The following is an 18,493-nucleotide window of genomic DNA, read 5'->3' on the forward strand; positions in this document are numbered from 1 at the left end:
GTCCATCACCCAAATACAACACATTTTTGTTAAGTAGAATTACTCTATTCTGCTGCCAAACACTGAAGGTATTCCTTCTTGTATGTTTGTACCTTTAACCCACTTCTCTCCATCCTCCCCACCACTCACCCTTCCTAGTCTCTGGCATCTGTCTTTGCACACTCTACCTCTATGTGATCAAATCTCTAGCTCCGACATATCATTCTGAACATGCAGTATTTGTCTTTCTGTGCCTGCTTTATTTCCCTTAGGATAATGACCTCCAGTTTCATCCATGTTGCTGTGAATGCATGACGTCATTCTTGTTAATAGCTGAATAGTGAGTGGTGGGGAGGATGGAGAGAAGTGGGTTAAAGGTACAAACATACAAGAAGGAATACCTTCAATGTTTGACAGCAGAATAGAGTAATTCTACTTAACAAATAACAGTAATTCTCCTGTCTATATACACCACATTTTCCTTAGCCATTGACAGATGGCATGTAAAAATGTAAAACATGTTCGCTTCTTCAATTGTTCAAGTCCTGTTAATATTACTCTCTTTTTTTAAAAAGAATTTTCGATTAAATATTTTTACAACTTCTTGGAAATATCTGTTATAAACATTCTCCTTTGATTGAAATTCACAGTGTTGAAGGCCCTAGGGAGGTGCATGTAATATTTCATGCTTCAAATAAAAACATATATATGTGTGTCACTAGTCATTTCACATAACATTAGAAACAATTCATAAAGTCGAAGCAATTTTTAAAACAAGTTTAATATTATCCAAGAAGTGATATGTAAGATAACATTTGTGTCAGCCCCTAACACATATGAGCCAGGCTATTTATCCTTTCCACAGACACGTTCTTTTGAAAAGCAGTGATGAGTGCAGATGCACCTGTCATCAGGTGGCATAGAGTCTCCTGTGGCCATCAGCCTGGAGATTGCCCTTGCCCCTCCTCTGTGCTGTTTACCCGTTTCCCTCCTGTTTCCTGTATTTTTCTGGTTTTGGTTTCCACCCTCATTTTGTGAAGTACATCCTCCTGAAAGAGTGAATGAAGATGTCTTGGCATAGGTTCACTAGAAAATAGAACCCAAGGTAATTCTCAATGGCTATTTATTTCAGAGAAACAATCCCAGATGTGTTAGCACTAGTTTTATTGAGAAATAAGGCTGCTGTGACTTTTCTTGAATGAGTCTTATGTTTTCATTTCTCTTGGGTAACTATCCATGAGTGGAATTGCTGGGTCACGTGGTAGAGGTATTAGTCCATTTCATACTTGTATAAAGATACCACCTGAGACTGGGTAATTCACAAACAAAAGGGGTTTAATTGACACAGTTCCCATGGCTAGGGAGGCCTCAGAAAACTTACAATCATGGCAGAAGGGGAAACGGAAGAAGGCACCTTCCTCACAAGGCAGCAGGAGAGAGAGAGAGCACAGAGAAAACTCACTTTTAAAACCGTCAGATCTCATGAGAACTTACTATCATGAGAACAGCATAGGGGAAACTGCCCCCACAATCCAGTCACCTACCACCAGGTCCTTCCCTTGACACATGGGCATTACAACTCGAGATGAGATTTGGATGAGGACACAGAGCCAACCCATATCAGAGTATGTTGAACCGTATTAGAAATTACCAAACGTTTTTCTAAAATAATTGTGCCATTTTACAATCCCAGCAGCAAAGTTTGAAAACTCCAGTTGCTCCTTGGCCCTTTGGACATCTGTACTAGTAGGTAAAATACAATTGAATGACCCTTGAACAGCACAGGTTCAAACTGCACAGGTCCACTTATATGTGGATTTTTTCAGTCAAATAAGCATCAAAAATCCACGTATATGGAGGTCCAACTCCTCACATATGCAAGTTCCACAGGGCCAACGACTGGACTTCAGTACACACAGATTTTGGTATATGCTGGGGGAACCTGCACCTAATCCCCTGCAGATACTAGGGGATAACTGTATAGTTGATTTGTGTATGTTGATCTTGTGACCTTAAAAAATTGCTTATTATGGTTTTTTGGGGTTTTTTTTGCTTTCTTAAGATTTTCCGTGTGAACAATCATGTTCTCTGCTAATAAGAACAGTGTTATATCTTCCTGTCTGATTTGCAAATACAGATTTTATTTCTTTCTCTTGACTTATTTCACTGGCTAGGATTTCTTGTACTATGTTGAATAGCAGGGGAGAGAGTGGTGGGCATCCTTGTCTTTTTCCCAGTCTTAGAGGTAAAGCATTTAGTCTTTCACCATTAGGTATGATGTCAGCTATATGTTTGTGTCAATTTTTTAAATCAAGTTATGAAGATACCCTCTATTCCTAGTTTTAATTATGTGTGAGTACTGAATTTTGTCAAATGCTTTTTCTGCATTTATGATATGATTATGTGATTTTTCTTCTGTATCCTATTAATATGGTGAATTATATGGATTGATTTTCAAATATTGAGCCATCCTTGCATCCCTTGGTCATGGCAAATAGTTCTCTGAGTATGTTGCTAGGTTCTATTTGTTTATACTTCCTTATGAATTTTGTATCATATTCATGAGAGCTGTTGCTCTGCGCTTTTCTCTTTTTGTACTTTCTTTGTTTGGTTTTGGTATCAGGATACTGTTGGGCAATTTCTGGAGGAGCTTCTAACCTTTTTGGGAACTGTTCTAGTTGTTACATTATATACACATACCTTATCAAAGTCTATTGGTGCTGACATTTTACCACTATTGGTGAAGCATATAAACCATAGCTGCATTTTTGCTTCTTTATTCTCTGCCATTTATAATAAAATTGTTTTAAATACTTACTCAACATACATTGAAACATATAAACAGATAGGTAATCTCATTAATTTTTGCTTTAACCATCAGATATAATATCGAAAACTCAAGAGGAGAAGGAAAGTCTTATATTTGCTCATATTTTTGTTCTTTCCATGTTCTTCCTTCTTTATATGCAAAAATGCCTCCTTTTATAATTTCCTTTCTGCCTAGAGAACTTCCTTTAGCCATTTCTTTAGGGTAGGCTTGCTAGGAACAAAATATCCTAGTTTCCCTTCATCTGAGAATGTATCTGTCTCCTGCTTATTACTGAAGAATATTTTTGCTGGCTTTAGAATTCTGGGCTGACAGTTATTTTCTTTCAGTGCTCAAAAAAATGTTATCCTGGCTGGATGTGGTGGCTCATGCCTGTAATCCCAGCACTTTGGGAGGTCAAGGTAGGCAGATAACTTGAAGTCAGGAGTTCGAGACTAGCCTGGCCAACAGATTAAAGCCCCATCTCTACTAAAAAAAATACCAAAAATTAGCAAAGTTTGGTGGTATATGCCTGTGTCCCAGCTACTTGGGAGGCTGAGGCAGGAAAATCTTTGAACCAGAGAGGCAGAGGTTGCAGTGAGCTGAGATTGCACCATTGCACTCCAGCCTGGGTGACAGAGCAAGACTCTGTTTCAAAAAAAGGAAAAAAATGTTACTCTGCTTCCTTCTGGAAGCAGCTAATGAGAAATCCACTGTCTTCAGAATTGGTTTTCCCATATAAAGAAAGGTGTTGTTTCTTTCTTTGTCTTTAGTTTTTAGAAGTTTGACTATGATGTATTTCGGCATGAATTTCTATGAGTTTTTTTCTGTTTAGGGTTTGCTCAGCTTCTTGAATCTGTGTGTTTGGTCATTTGCAAACACTGGGAATGTTTAGTGATGGTTTCTCTGAATGCTTTTTTAGTTCTGCCCTATTTCCCCTCTTCTACGGGACTCCAGACTTTGTCACAATCCCTCATGTTCCTGAGTTGTGTTCTGTATGTGTGCTTTTTTAAGTCTAAGTTATCTCTGTTGTTCAGATTGGGTAATTTCTATGTTCTACCTTTACATTACAATGATTCTTTTTCTCTTGTCTCTATCTTGCTTTTGAGCATGTCCATTGAGTTTTTAAAATTAGAATTGTATTTTTTAGTTCCCGTTACATTTGCCCACATTTTTGTTCTTTATCTGGCTCTGTTTTATATCTTCTGTTGTTTTGGTGAGACTTTCTGTTTCCTTGCGTCATTTTCTGTTGTTTTCATTTGTCTTAAGCATGTTTGTAATTGCTTGTTGAAGTATTCTGATGATGACTATTTTTAAATCCCAGTCAGGTAACTATAACATCTGTCATCTCGTTTTTCATATCTTTTCTTGTTCTGTTTGAAATCTTCCTGGTTCTTGGTATAAGTGATTTTTTTTTTATTTTAAAAGGGATGTATTTGGTATGAAATTATAGGACCCTGGTCTTACTTAACTCTTGTGTTTTAGCAGACCTCCTGACACTCCTCTGGTAGGTTCATGGGGGCATTGCCTGACAACTGCCTGAGGGTCACTGAAGTACAGGTTCTCCCTGCGCCCCTGTTGGTACCTGGGGAATGGGCTTGGTACCACTTGGCAGGAGTACTTCCTAGCTGAGAGGAGACAGAGATTCTCACTGCAGTCAGATGAGTGTGAAAATCCAGGCTCTCTATGTCCTCTGAAGATAGAGGGCAAGGTGCTTATTACCACCCAGTAGGGTTGAAGCCTTAGCCTTGAACTCAGCCTTCTCTGATACCCGCAGGCAGTGGAGCAGGCAGTGAGGAGCACCTTGTTACGGCTTGGTGAGGGTGGGAATCTCGGCTTCCCACTAGACCTTTCCTGGCAGGGGAGGTAGTCAGGCTATAATTTTTTCTGTGGTGTTTGGCTGGAATAGAAGGGGAATGTCTAAGCCGCCGCTTTCCTGATATTGTCTAGAGAGAACATGCTTTTTCTTTTCTATCTTCTTTCCTCCTTTCCTCCCTTTCTCTCTCTGTCTCTCTCTCTCTCTCTCTCTCTCTCTCTCTCTCTCTCTCTCTCTCTCTCTCTCTCAGTCTGCTCTCGTTGGTGTTTCTAGGTTCCCGAGTATCTAGTCTGGAATACGTAAGACAAAAAGAAACTCCAGGGAACCCACTATTATGTCATTCCTCAAGTCCCAAGATCCCTAGCTGGTCTGCCACTTCTTCTCCACTTTTCAGAGTCTTCTAGTATTGTTTAATACATAATTTCCAGGGCTCTTCACTGTACTTAGTAAGAGGAATAGGAAAGGTACATCTGCTCTGTCTTCCCTGAAGAAGTCTGTAAATGTAAATGTTCATGAAATTTAACGTGACCGCAGCTACGTGACGATGATGGTTTTGATGAATCAAATGAAATACGAACTATACTTTCAAAGTTACGTGTGGATCAAAAGAGCAAGATGGAGAAAGGAAAAAATAGCTCTCAGGAGGGAAAACTGTGTTTAAGGAAATTACAAAGAAATTTTTTGTCTTATGTAAAATGTTTCCAGATTCAAGGAGAGAAGGTTCTGGCCTTGAGTTTCTTAATGCTCGTGTTAATTGGTGGGAGGATTTGGCCTTTTCTTGTCTTCAAAGGGAAAAGAAATCTGTATTTCATTTGAGGAGAAAAGTAGCCATAATGTTCTCCCTTTCTACTGAAACCTGTAGAAAATCTGCCTAATGTTCGTGCCTCGTTAGCAAACACCCCCACTGGCCCCCGCCTTTTCTGGGATCCTGTTCTAAAGTGAGCTTCTATTCCAGGTCGCCTGAACTGGTGGTCCACTGTGTGCACGAGCTGTAAACGGCTTCTTCCTCTGGCCACGACAGGGGATGGGAACTGCCTTTTACATGCCGCCTCACTGGGTAAGCTCCACAGCACAGACAGAGGGCGGCCAGGCTCCAGGTCTGCGCAAGGCATTATTGAAGGAAAGACGTACACTAAATAGAGGCACTGTCATCTGAGAAAGTCCCCAGGAGATAGAGCCAACAATCCTGGCCCTTCTTTTCAAGTAGCCTGCACTTGGAGGAGAGACAGGACACATAAGAAAAAACCTGGTGTGATAGAAGGAGGCCTTGAGCATAGCTGCAGGGATGAGACTTAGAGACTGTTGCCTGGTACAGATAAAGAGGACTTCCTGGAGGAGGTGGGATCTTTACTAAGACTTGAAGAACTTGAGAGACTAGAAGAGGACATTGCAGGCAGGGAGACCCGGAGACAAAGCATAAGGGCAGGAATGGACAGGGTGGTTGGAGGTAGGGGTGAGCAGGGCAAAGCTGGAGCAGGAATTTTTGGGAACAGTGCATGACGATGGGTAAATGAGGGTCCACTCTGTTGACAGCAGTCAACAATTGGCTTGGAGTAATGGAAAGAGACGTAGGTCTGCTCAGATAAATCACAGGGAGTCAGCATAGTCAGAATACACCGCAGAGAGATCAGCAGCCCTGTCTAGCAGAGACCTGAGCTTCCTGATCACACAAAGCCACACAAACACAGAAATATTTGGATAATTGAGGATCATCATCAACTTTTTGGACCCTCAGTTATCCCTTTAGGCATAAGACTGAATCCATTTTGACAGGTGAATCTGGGTTTGCACCAGGGACCATCAGGGCCGGTTTGCTCCATCAGGGCCGGCTATCCCGGTGGAGGATAGCACCTCTCCAAAACACACAACCTCAGACAGGGTGCAGTCCTTGTTAGTCAAACTCACATCCCACAAAAAAACGTGGCTTTAACTGGGTGCCATGACCTAAAGCAAGGGCCAGCCCCCAGACCTTTCTCTTTGGACCTGCAGTGAGGCCCATTCCACAAGAGGTAGGTGAGATAAGACTCTAAGGGGCTTCAAGGAAAGTAATCGGGGTCTGGGAAGGGTCCCAGAGGAGGATGGAGACCAAGAGCAAAGGGAGCATTCCACGGGCTTGACCTGCAGTGAGAGAAGGCAAGGCACCCATTCACCTGCTTTGTCTCCATGTCATTAGAGCACATCCTGCTTGTTGGCATTGCAAAAGTCCCCCACATTCACCACGGTGAGAAAGTGAAAATCAGTAATGCCCCCACCCAGCAGTAGCCACTCTTATCAGTGAGGTATCGTCACCATCTTCCAGTCTTCTGTCTGTTCAAATGAAATGATGATCTTGCTACGTTCACTGTCTCGAATCCCACATTTTCCCTTAAAATTTGAGAGTGTTCCATGCTGTTATCCTTCAAACACATGACTTTAAGTAGTTAGGTCATATTTCATCGTAATGGTTAATATTAACTGTTCTCCTGTTATTGAGCGTATTTTACCTTGTTCTTGGTAAAACCTGCAGAAAGAATATAAAAGAATGAATCTCTCATCTGTATCAAACAGCAGCCTTGTTCCGAAATCTTGGGCATGGAAATGCCTTTGTCACTCAGCAGCTGCAGCGTGTAGAGTCATTGTCCCCATCAGCACAACAGGGGGCAAGGCCATCATTTTCCCCCTGTGAGCACAGTGGGCCTCCCAGGCCTGCCTGGGAAGGGAGAGCCTCCCTCGGGCTGTTCATTCCCACCTGCAAGAGAGCCTGGGCCCTGAGCAGCCAGGGCTGTGAGACAACCCCCCACCCCCCGGCAAGAATCCCTGGCACAGCAGTGAGCCCAGAGCTCACAGCAGTCTGTCCTCTTATCCCAGCACTTGGTTTCATCTTGTGCCCAATGGCTAAACTCCACAGGACTGGAGCTGCCCAAAGCTGCCACGTGACATTCACCAGCGGTGCTTGTGGAACCCCTGCTGGCCTGGCCTGACGCTAAGCTAGGATTGTGGGGAAATGACAGTAATCTTGGAGTCAGGCCTGTAGGCAGACATGTACAGGACAAAGAGGCCCTCTCTGCAAGAGAGGAGCTGTGGGAGAGTCCCAGGAAGCCGCTGAAAGAGGCCTGAGGATGAGTTAGGAGTGACAATGGCCATTCCCCCTCCCCTGCCATCCTGTAGAAAAAGGCAGCACCTTGCTGGCTAGAAGCCCATGGCAGGCCTGGGCTGTTGCATATCCAAGGACACCCAGCCCATCGAACCTTTGAAAATGTCAGTGTATGTTGCTTTTCTTTGAAAACACTTTAGAGGCTCCCGGCTCCCTTGAGAGCCCCCTTTTCACTCTCCCTGTCCCCTCCATCCTGCTCTAGCCACCTTTCCATCTTGCCCTTTCTCAAGTACTGACCCCTCCAGATCTGTCCCTGGCCTTTCCTTGTGCCTGTGTGCCTGGGACAGCAACTCAGCTCCTTCCTCCACCCATTTAAGTCTGCTCCTATGTTTCTATTCATGCCACAGCAAATCTGCCTGCCTCACCTCTGCTTGTGGGGCTGCTACCCTCAACATCATACACTCTGTGTCAGCCTAATGGCTGCCCCACTCCCCACTTCCCCACAACATGTGCTCCATGAGACTTCAGGAACTTCATGGCCACCGCCACACATATTCCCAGCACCTAGAATGAGTGGGTGGGTGGGTGGGTGGGTGGGTGGATGGATGGATGGATGGATGGATGGATTCCCCAGTGCTTTCCTTTGTAGCCAGGGCCGCCCTTCTCTTCAGCGATTCTCCCATGAGTTGGGTTTCTTGACCACATCTGAGCCCCTCAGAGCACATTCTCGGAGATGACATCCTCGCAGCACCTGGCATAGGGTGAGACCCTCTTGCTGGGAAGCAGGCACTCTCTCCTGGGCCAGAGCATCGTCACTGATGCTCTGCTTCTCGGGAAGCTGAGATGTTTCAGGGCTGGAGAGGTGGGAAATGGCAGACCCTGGAGAAGCCAGGATGCTAATGGCCGCCCTCTCCTGGAGCCCCCTGTGAGAACACTGGACAGCCTGTCCCTGTCCCATAGTCAGTCCCCCACCCAAATGCAAGACTTGGATAATGACCATTAGGTCGTCAAAGCAAACCAGCAACATTGAAAGTGGGTTGCCAAGGGTGCCAGAGAGGAAAAGCACTAGATTTTCACCCACTATTATTTTGCCAAGAACAGGATGTGCTGCTTCATTCACCTGCTTGCCTTAATGGGAAGCCTCAGGAAGAAGGCTGGAGGGGAATTAACAGAACCACTGAGTAATGAGGCTCCTCTGTTCGTGCAGACGGGAGGTCATCCCAGTGGGTGGTGGTGGTTTGCATCACCTCTGGCTTGTCTTTTCCTCATGTCCTTTCTCCCCTCTGTTGTCCATGGCCTCCTGGCTCCAGGAATGTGGGGGTTTCATGACCGGGACCTGGTGTTACGGAAAGCTCTCTACACCATGATGAGGACGGGAGCCGAGAGGGAAGCCCTGAAGCGGAGGTGGAGGTGGCAGCAGACGCAGCAGAATAAGGAGGTTGGTATCCATTGGCATGGCCCCCAGGCTCAAGACTGTCTTATGAGGTGAGGCAGAAACAGCCCCTGGGATCAGGAAAGTCTCCTGCATTTAAGCCCATGGAGGAAGAGCCTGTTGAAATGGCACAGTCCCGACAGACAGCAACCATGTTTCCACTTGTGCTTCCTTAAGGCATGATTATGAAAGCTGCCTACCTTTATTCCCAAAAGCACCCCGGCTTGGATGATGAATTATATATACGATCACCTGCTGTCAGGGGCAGCCCATGGCTCCAGCCCCAGTGTGTGAGCTCAGTCCAAAGGGATTCCCGATTGTCCCAACCATGGCAAACAAGAGGAACTTGCTCTCCTAGAAGAATCTCCTGCTTTCTGACTACGGTCGATGCAGTATCCCTTTAAACTTTTTAATGGCCAGCCACAGCTAGATACACACACAGATTAATGCTCGGTTACCCGCAGCCCCTGAGAATGACCCTTGTTGGTGGGCAGACTCCCAACAGCTCTGGAATTAGAGCTTGGGGCTTCTGAAAATACAGTGTGCACAGCAAAGGTGGGCGAGAGGGTGCAGTTGATAGCTACATACAGATGTGCCTGGCCTGGGTCCTGGTGAGGCTGGTCCGGGTGGGGAGGGTGAGGAGAGGAGGGCAGCATGGCAGTGGCCCACCCTGCTCCTGAGCCGGCTCCCTCTGCCAGTCAGGGCTGGTGTACACGGAGGAGGAATGGGAGCGGGAGTGGACGGAGCTGCTGAAGCTGGCCTCCAGCGAGCCGCGCACGCACTTCAGCAAGAACGGCGGCACGGGAGGGGGGTAAGTGCTGCCCCTGCTCTCCCCGGAGGTCACCTCCAGCTCCAGGCCACTCAGGGCTGCACACAGCATGCGGGGATGGCACGGGGGGACCGCGGGACCCTCGCGCTGTGGAAGACAGAAAGACTCCAGCTTTCCAACATTAGCTTTGAGATAGGGATGCATGGGAGGGCTGTGGGTGATGGCTGCCCCCTGCCAGATGCTGAGGGAAGGGTATGTGGCCCCCACATGCACTACGCAGGCAGAGGTAAACTCACAGGAGCCGTCTTCAGGCCACTTTCCTTGAACTCTGTTGTGCAGAGCAGGTGGGGTGCACGCCCTCAGGGCACAGCTGGTCTCTGGAGGTCACAGGTGATGGTAAGTGTTCCCACACATTGCCATCACACAGACTTGGCTCTGAAGTTTGGTTTTTCCCCACGACTAATTAATTAGTGGCTTCAAGAAGTCACCCTGAAAGCAGAAGCTCATTAAGCTAGGCTGGTGTTTTCCAGATGGGCTCCGTGGATATCCTATGTGTGCCCAGCAAAAAGGCTTCCCAACGGTGCATGTTTCAGAATAGCTTGTTCCTGCAGAAGCACCTTGGGTGTTCTGGTATGGAATGAAGAGTGTGGCCAGACCAGCAGGGCAGCCACAGAGCCTTGGCCACGGCATGTTTTTTGGTTCGCTTTCTCTGGAACCTGAACACAAAGGTGTTGCTCTGAGAAAAGGTCTCAGCCAAACATGAAAGAGTGTGAGCAGTGACACCAGGGAGGTGACACCAGGGAGGTGACACCAGGGAGACCCATGGGAGGACCAGAGCATGCAGCTCCAGGCCGCCCTCAGGCGCATGGGCCCTGCAGCGGGCACCCAGGTCCTCACCCACCCCCCGAGGCAGGACCTAGTACCTGCGGGGCCAGCTCTCCCTAGAGGCCCCCGCTGGAAAAGAGACTCCCATAGAGCCTGCAGCAGCAGCAGTGGCATCCAAGGCCATGTTTAAAGAGGAGACAGTTAGAAGCCCACATGCCCTGGCACGCCCTTCCTCCAGGGCTGTCTTGTCACTGTGTTTTAAGGCTGTGGTATATCTGTACCAACAGTCTATCTTGGCAGGACATTTGAGGACAAGCGTTCTGAAGACTCAGACAACTGTGGAAAACTCCTCTCTTCCTCTGCACTCCTCCCGAGTCCTGCCTGTGTTGAGTCTCAAGTGTTCCTTGAGATCATTCTCACTGTTGCCTTCTCCCTCCTGCCACAGGGCAGATGCCTGATAGGTGCTGGCAGACTGGATCCAGTCCAGGTGTCTCTGCCAGGGTTGGGGAGGAGTGGGGAAAGACAGCAGCAGTGATGGCAGTAATCACAGGTGATCATCACACACACATCCCCTGAGTGCGCCCCTCCAGGAGGAGCTTTGCCCACAGTCCCGTGGCTGGTCAGCCCATCTGACTCCCAAGGCCACAGGCTGGTCCCCTGCTGCCTGCTCCCTGGGGCCCAAGGGATTCAGATGCTAATGGGGCCATGGGAGCCACGTGGTGTCTGTCCCTAACTCCCACAGAGTCTGAGTGATCAACCATCTAACAAAAGGATTAGTTCCCTTTAGGAATCTCCAAAATGGCCCAGACGTTGTCCCATTTATGTAGGCTAGCCTGGTCCCCTGCCCCTGGAAGCCATAGTTCTGGCTGCCACATCACAAAAAAGAAGGAAGAATGGGCAGAGAGGGGAAACTAAACAACCAAGGGTGGATGCGAGTGACCCCATCAGGAAAGAATGGAGAGGTGAGGCCGGAGATCGGGTGGCAGGAGGGAGGTGAGCACGGGCAGGGTGGGATGGGGCAGGGTTGTGGAGACAGTGACACCATAAGAGGGCCCTATGCTGGGCACTCTACCCCCGCCTTTCCAACCCTACCTCACAGGCCTCCAGTCCCCATCCACAGATTGGAAAACTGAGCTTCAATGGGATTAGATAACTGTCCCAGGAACACAAAAATGATAAATGGAGGAGCCAAAAAGTGAAAATTTGGTCTGATCATTAAGTCTTCTCTTTTTACCAGGCCCTACAGCCTCATGAAATCCCTCAAATACAACAGTTTGTAAAACTTCAGGTGACAGATCAGCCTGAAAATGAAACCACCACTCTGGGCTGGGTGATGGGAGTGAGGACACAGCTACCTGGTCCCCACAGACGCCACTGATGCTCAGGTCGGAATCCTGTGCCAGTGATGCGGGAGGCACTTCTAGGGTTTCAGCAACTGGTGTTTCCAGTGCAGGAAAAAAAAAAGCAAACCCAGAAGAGGACAGAGCACATGCAACAGGAATATATCACAGAGTTGCTTCTGTAGCCAGCTGCATCCTTGAGTTAGCTGGAACCTTTGCATGGCCAGTCAAGGAGGGAGGCCTCTGGAACCAGGCACAAAACACACATTTTCCTGGGCATGGGGGGTATTAGCTGAGTCCCATGGACTGGGGGAGCAGGCAGAGAGTATCTCAGCAAGGCATCCATGCAGCTATGGAGGACTGGCCAACAGGCTGCTCCAGAGTTGTCACCAGCTCCAAGAATTCGCATGGGGTTCAGAGTCCACAAAAGAGGCCTTTGTGTAAGCACAGTGTGCTCCGCCTTTTGCCCGTGTCTTCTCTCTCCATGTTGAGCTGAGAGGTGTGGTACATCATCTCTGGGGCTTGAGGGCTGCAGGGATGAGTTTCTGACGCCTGCTTGAAGGGCCTGAAGGCAGAAGCTGGCAAGCTTGGGGTTCACGGGGGTGTGGTGGGCTGTGAGGCCAGGATCCCACACGCTGCCTAAGGGCCAGGCATGGATTCAGGGAGGAGGCCCCAGTAGGCTGGCTTCAGGATTCACCTACAGTGGAAACCACACAGAAAGCCAGCCCCGGACGCCAGGGCTGAGGGTGAACACGAGCAGTCAGTGACAGAAGCCACCACCACAGCCCAGGGACCTGAGGACACAGCCTCTCCACTGGCAGAGAGCTCTGAAGACCTACAAAAGCACTTCCTCAGACAGCAGGCCAGCACTGGGACCTCCAGTGAGCCCAGCGGGTCCTGAAGGAAGACAGGCAAGAAAGACTTAGCTACACTCCTGTCCCTCCTCTCTGCCTGAGCTAGCGCCACAAGGGACACAGATGGCAGCCACAGAAGAGGAGGAAGCAAAGGGTGAAAGAGAAGCCAGCTGGCAGCTAACCCAGTCTACAGGAGGCTCAAGCTTGGGGCTGATAGCCCTCTGCACAGAAAAGTGACCAGAAGAACCACACAGAATTTCCAGAGTGTCACCCAGGAATGGGAAAGAGCAAGTCAAGGGAGAGTTTGCAGGCACAATGGCAAGAGGCTCTACAGTGGCCTTCTTCATAGCCTGGCTTCCCAGAACCTGTTCCCCACAGAGGAGAGAAAAGGGGCGTAGTGCGGGCCCTGTGTTCTGCTCTAAAAGCCCCTGGTATGGAGACAGGTGGGGCAGCCCCTGTTCTGTTGGTCCCTGACACAGACGATGACCTGGAGTCATTTTAAACCTGTTACTTTCCCAGAAAGTGACTAAGTCACATATCCAAAGAGGTCAGAAGGGACCAAAGGCCAGGCGTGGGCATGAACTAAGACCTGCTTCCTCTCTGCCTCCCAGCAGGACTCACATTGGCCAGGACCCAGCCACATGGAAAGAACTGGACCTTCCCTAAGGCTTGGGGAAGGGTTAGTGAGGTCAGATGGGAATTTGAAGTGTCATCTACTGAGCCCATGTTATGTGTCAGGCAGGCCTATGTAGCTGTCATTATTATCAATCACAGATAAGGAGGCTGAGAGTCAGGTTAATTAGATAATGCATTAGTCAGGGTTCTCCAGAGAAACAGAACCAATAAAAGACATATATAAAGAGATTTACGGTAGGTATTGGCTCACATGATTATGGGGTCTGAGAATTCCCACGATCTGCCATGTGCCAGCTGGAGACCCAGGAAAGCCGGTGGTGTAGTACAAAGGCCCAACAGCTGGAGAACTGATGGTGTGGATCCAGTCTGAACCTGAAGGCCTAAGAACCACAGGTGCTGAGGGCAGAAAGTCCGTGTCCCAGCTCAGACAGTCAGGTTCAGTTATTCCGTCTTCCTCCGTTTTGTTCCCATCCCTGCATAGATGGGTTGAGGCCCACTCACACTGGTGAAGGCTCTCTGCTTTCTGCTCTCTAGAAATTCAAATGCTAATCTCATCGAAAATGCCCTCACAGACACATGCAGAAATAGCATTTAACCAGCTATCTGGGCACCTGTTAGTCCAATCAAGTTGGCACATACTATTAACCATCACAGGTTAGCTCCCAATGTCCCTCAGCCTGAAAGATACAAAGCCAGAACCTGAACTTAGAACGGACCAAAAAACATAACCCCACACTCTTGACAAATGCAGACCAGGCATGAGGACTAGGAATCAACAACTTACCTTGATTTATGTTGAAAATCATTTTTGTTCTTTAAACTTTTTAAAAAACCATTTATTTGTTTTCTGTTTGATGAGAAGGGTTAAGTGGAAGCTGAGAGGCCAGTCGGACGGACAAAGAGGAAAAGAGAGCAGAGCATGGGGGGCCGTTTGGGGGATCCCTTGGCAGCCCCCAGGGCATCATCTGTCTAGGTCCTTACTTTTCTCACATGCTAATCTCTCCGCTTTCTCTTCGTAGTTTAGTATCTGAAATTTCACTGACAATGTGTTTGCTGCATTTCTTTTTATTAGCCTTTTTCAGAAGCAGTAGAATCCCAAGCAATTTCCTAACACACAGTCTGAGAGTTGTCAATTTCAGCCAATCTTTGAGGAAAAGCAAGAGGCATTTTATTCTTGGGAGGTGCCCACATCACAACCTGGTGGTCCTGGGCCTTATACAGGAAAGGAGGCATACTTGTGTATATTCCTGAAGGTGCCATGATTTCCATCAGCAGACTAAGCAGAAAGAGCATCTGCTAACATAAGGTGTCCTCACTTCGCAGGTGTGGGACCCAGCTCAAATTTTTAAAGACATTTCTAATTGAAAATAAGACCAAAGTTTATCTAGGGATGGTTCTCAAGTAGGAACCTTCCTTGATCTTCTTGTCTAAAGAATGCACCTTTCATCACTGTACTGATAGTTTCTTGTTTATTGTGTTATTTATTTAAATATGGTTAGATAATGCATTAGTCAGGGTTCTCCAGAGAAACAGAACCATACATTAAATATGTATGTAATGGTACACGCCTGGGCCTTCAGTGTACCCACTACCCAAGTAGTGAACGTGGTACTCAGTAGGTAATTTCTCAGTCCTCACCCCCTCGAACCCTCTGTCCTGTCATAGTCTCCACTGTCTATTATTCCACTCTGCCTGTCCGTATGTAAGAATTGTTTAGCCCTCAGCTATAAGTGAGAACATGAGGTACTAGACTTTCTGTTTCTGAGTTATGTCACTGAGGATAATGGCCTCCGTACCCTTCCATGTTGCTGCAAACTATACCATTTCATTCTTTTTTATGGCTAAGTCATATTCCATGGGGTGTGTGTGTGTGTGTGTGTGTGTGTGTATAACATTTTCTTTAATCCTACATTGGTGGACACTTAGGTGGATTCTATATCTTTGCCACTGTGAATAGTATTAGAGTAAACATGCAGGTATCTTTTTGATATAATGATTCATTTCCCTTTGGGTATATACCTAGTAGTGGGATTGCTGGATTGAGTGGTAGTTCTGTTTTTAGTTCTCTGAGAAATCTCCACAGCGCTTTCCATAAAGGTTGTACGAATTCGCATTCCTACCAACAGTATGTGTTCCCTTCTCACCAAATCCTTATCAACATGTTGTTTTTAGTCTTTTTGGTCGTAGCCATTCTGACCATTGTAAGATGGTACCTCACAGTGGTTTCAATTTGCATTTGTCTGGTAATTAGTGATGTAGAGTATGTTTTCATATGTTTGGCTCTTTGTATGTGCGCCTTTGAAAAATATCTGTTCGTGTGCTTTGCCCACTTCTGAATGGGGTTGTTTGTTTTTCTTGTTGAGCTGCATATGGCTATGCAATTTTCCCAGCACTATTTATTGAATAGTGTCATTTTCCCAGTATATATTTTGGTTGGTGTTGTTGAAGATCAGCTTGCTGTAAGTATGTAGCTTCACTTACAGGTGCTGTGTTCTGTCCCATTTGTCTGTGTGTCTGTTTTTGTACCACTATCATACTGTTTTGTTTACTATAACCTTGTAGTACCGTTTGAAATTAGATCATATTATGCCTCCAGCTTTGTTATTTTTGCTTGGGATTCCTTTGGCTATTCAGGCTCTTTTTCAGTTCCACAGGAAATTTATTGGTTTTTTCTCATCCTGTGAAAACTGACACTGGTAACTTGATAGGGATTGTATTTAATCTGCAGATTGTTGTAGCAACACAGTCATTTTAATGATGTTGATACTTCCGATCCATGAGCATGGGATGTTTTTCCACTCATTTGTGTCATCTACAGTTTTTTTCTTCCATGTTTTTGTAGTCCTCCTTGTAGAGATCTTTCACCTCCCTGATTAAATATATTCCTCGATATTTTGTAGCTAATATAAATGGGATTGCCTCCTTGACTTAGTCCTCAGCTAGCTGGTTACGGTACATAAAAATGCTACTGCTTTCAGTATGAAACTTGACTAAATTCATGTATCAAATATAAGAGGTTTTTGGTAGAGTCTTTATGGTTTTCTAATTATAAAATCATATCATCAGCAAAGCAATGATCTGGCTTCTTCTTTTCCAATTTGGATGCCTTTTGTATTTGTCTCTTGCCTGACTGCTCTGCAGGCACTGCCAGCACTCTGTTGAATAACAGTGGTGAGAATGGGCACCCTCATCTTGTTACAGTCCTTAATGGAAAGGCTTTCGACTTGTCCCCATTAAGTATGCCGATGGCTGTGGCTTTGTCATGTACGACTTTTATTATGTGGACTTATGTTCCTTCTGTGCCTAGCTTGTTGAGGATTTTCATCATGAAGTGATGCCGAATTGTATTGAATGCAAAAATCCTTGACAAAATACCAGAAAATCAAATATAACAGGACATCAAAAAGGTAATATACCCTGATCAGGTGGGATTTATTCCAGGGATGCAAGGATGATTTGCCGTACACAAATCAATAAATGTGATATATCACATACGCAGAATTAAGAAGAAAAACGGTATGATCATCTCAATAAACACAGAAAATAACTGGTAATTTCTTATTTGATCATCTGTGCTCCACATTTCTAAGTGTGGTATTTCTCTCCAAGTGTGCAGGTTGTAACTCCGTGTTCTCTCCTCCTGTGCTGTTCATTATCTTGTTCAACCACTCACTTGCTGGCACTCAGTGCATAGTAGGCAACAGGGACAAACAAGCAACTTCCAGAAGCATTTGACCCCCAGGCACTGCAGCTTGGCTTTCAGGTGTGGCTAGGCAGGCTAATCACCTGGGAAGTTTCAAAATGCACACCCAGGAGTGCCCTATTTAGACCTGGCATAAAACGTGTGTGTGTGTGTGTGTGTGTGAATATGTATTCATGTCAATACATATTTAAAACATTCCTTTTCTACTTCTCTTTCCTTCCTCCATGAAAAAGTAAGTTCTAAAGCCATTAGGTGGGTCAAAGCAAGGTGGCATCTGGAATGGGTGGGGGATGGGAGGACACCAGGGGCCAGAGCCAGATGTCAGCCAAACAGGTGAAGAGGGCCACCTCGGGGAGGGGCAGCAGAGGAGGAGATAGCTGACATACGGGAAGATTGATTAAATAAGGAAATTCTTCAGAATGAATACAAACAAGTTTTCTCACGGTAAGTGAAGAAAGTTACAAGTAGAATTAACTTTGTGGGGTTGGATTGGAATTGGAGGTATCGATGAACTCAAGGTTTTCTATAAATATTGAGAGGAAGAGAAACATGAAAATAAATAAACATGGAGAGGGACAGAAAGATGAAAATAAACATGCAAGTATGTATCCATGTGTGAGTACGAACTTGAACCATCTTTCTGCACCGAGAAGCGAGAAAGTGCTCTAAGAAATGATGAGAGCTCGGCACAGTGGCTGACACCTGTAATCCCAGCACTGTGGGAGGCTGAAACAGGACGATCACTTGTGCCCAGGAGTTCGAGACCAGCCTTGGCAACATAGTGAGACCCTTGTCTCTACAGAAATGAAAAGTTTTCTGGTCATAGTGGTGCCTTGTGGTCCCAGCTACTTGGAAGGCCAAAATGGGAGGCTCACTTGAGCCCAGGAGTTTGAGGCTGTCGTGAGCTATGATCTCACCACTGCACTCCAGCCAGGGCAACAGAGTGAGACCCTGTCTCAAAAAACAAAAATGAAAAGAAATGATGAAGATGTCATAAGGACACAGATCCAGCTTTAGAAAAGCCACACTGACCACATCAAGCATCTGAGCATCCAGATCATCACACTAATGGATTATAACCCATTGAATAAAATAAGCCAAAATTCATAGTGATACCAATAAACATACAAAGATTTGGTGATGAATGGAGTATTTGCATAGGTTCAAGTTCCTCCCCACAAAATGCTTGTTAATTTCAAAGAGGAAATTAGTAGCTCTGCAGGGGCAAGGCCTGGGAGATACCCTTAAGGAGCAGTCCAG

The 18,493-nt window shown here is 46.3% G+C and overlaps 1 protein-coding gene and 1 long non-coding RNA gene across 4 annotated transcripts in view; one reads left to right on the forward strand and one right to left on the reverse strand.

Annotated features, from left to right (window-relative positions):
* Window positions 1-18,493, forward strand: part of OTUD7A (OTU deubiquitinase 7A) — a 308,219-nt gene that overhangs the window by 249,709 nt on the left and 40,017 nt on the right. For all 3 annotated transcript variants that reach the window (XM_017973141.4, XM_035303601.3, XM_035303602.3), the window contains 3 exons: window positions 5,557-5,658; window positions 8,985-9,112; window positions 9,805-9,917. In XM_017973141.4, coding sequence (XP_017828630.3) covers window positions 5,557-5,658; window positions 8,985-9,112; window positions 9,805-9,917 — 343 coding nt within the window. The remainder of the gene's footprint in view (window positions 1-5,556; window positions 5,659-8,984; window positions 9,113-9,804; window positions 9,918-18,493) is intronic.
* Window positions 506-7,649, reverse strand: LOC118154456 (uncharacterized). The gene is made up of 3 exons (XR_004744319.3): window positions 6,752-7,649; window positions 4,932-5,095; window positions 506-1,028 (listed from the first exon to the last, which is right to left on the reverse strand). It is a non-coding gene; the product is annotated as an uncharacterized LOC118154456 (long non-coding RNA).

The sequence above is a fragment of the Callithrix jacchus genome, chromosome 6 (genome assembly GCF_049354715.1).
Source record: "Callithrix jacchus isolate 240 chromosome 6, calJac240_pri, whole genome shotgun sequence".
NCBI classification, from domain to species: Eukaryota; Metazoa; Chordata; class Mammalia; order Primates; family Cebidae; genus Callithrix; species Callithrix jacchus.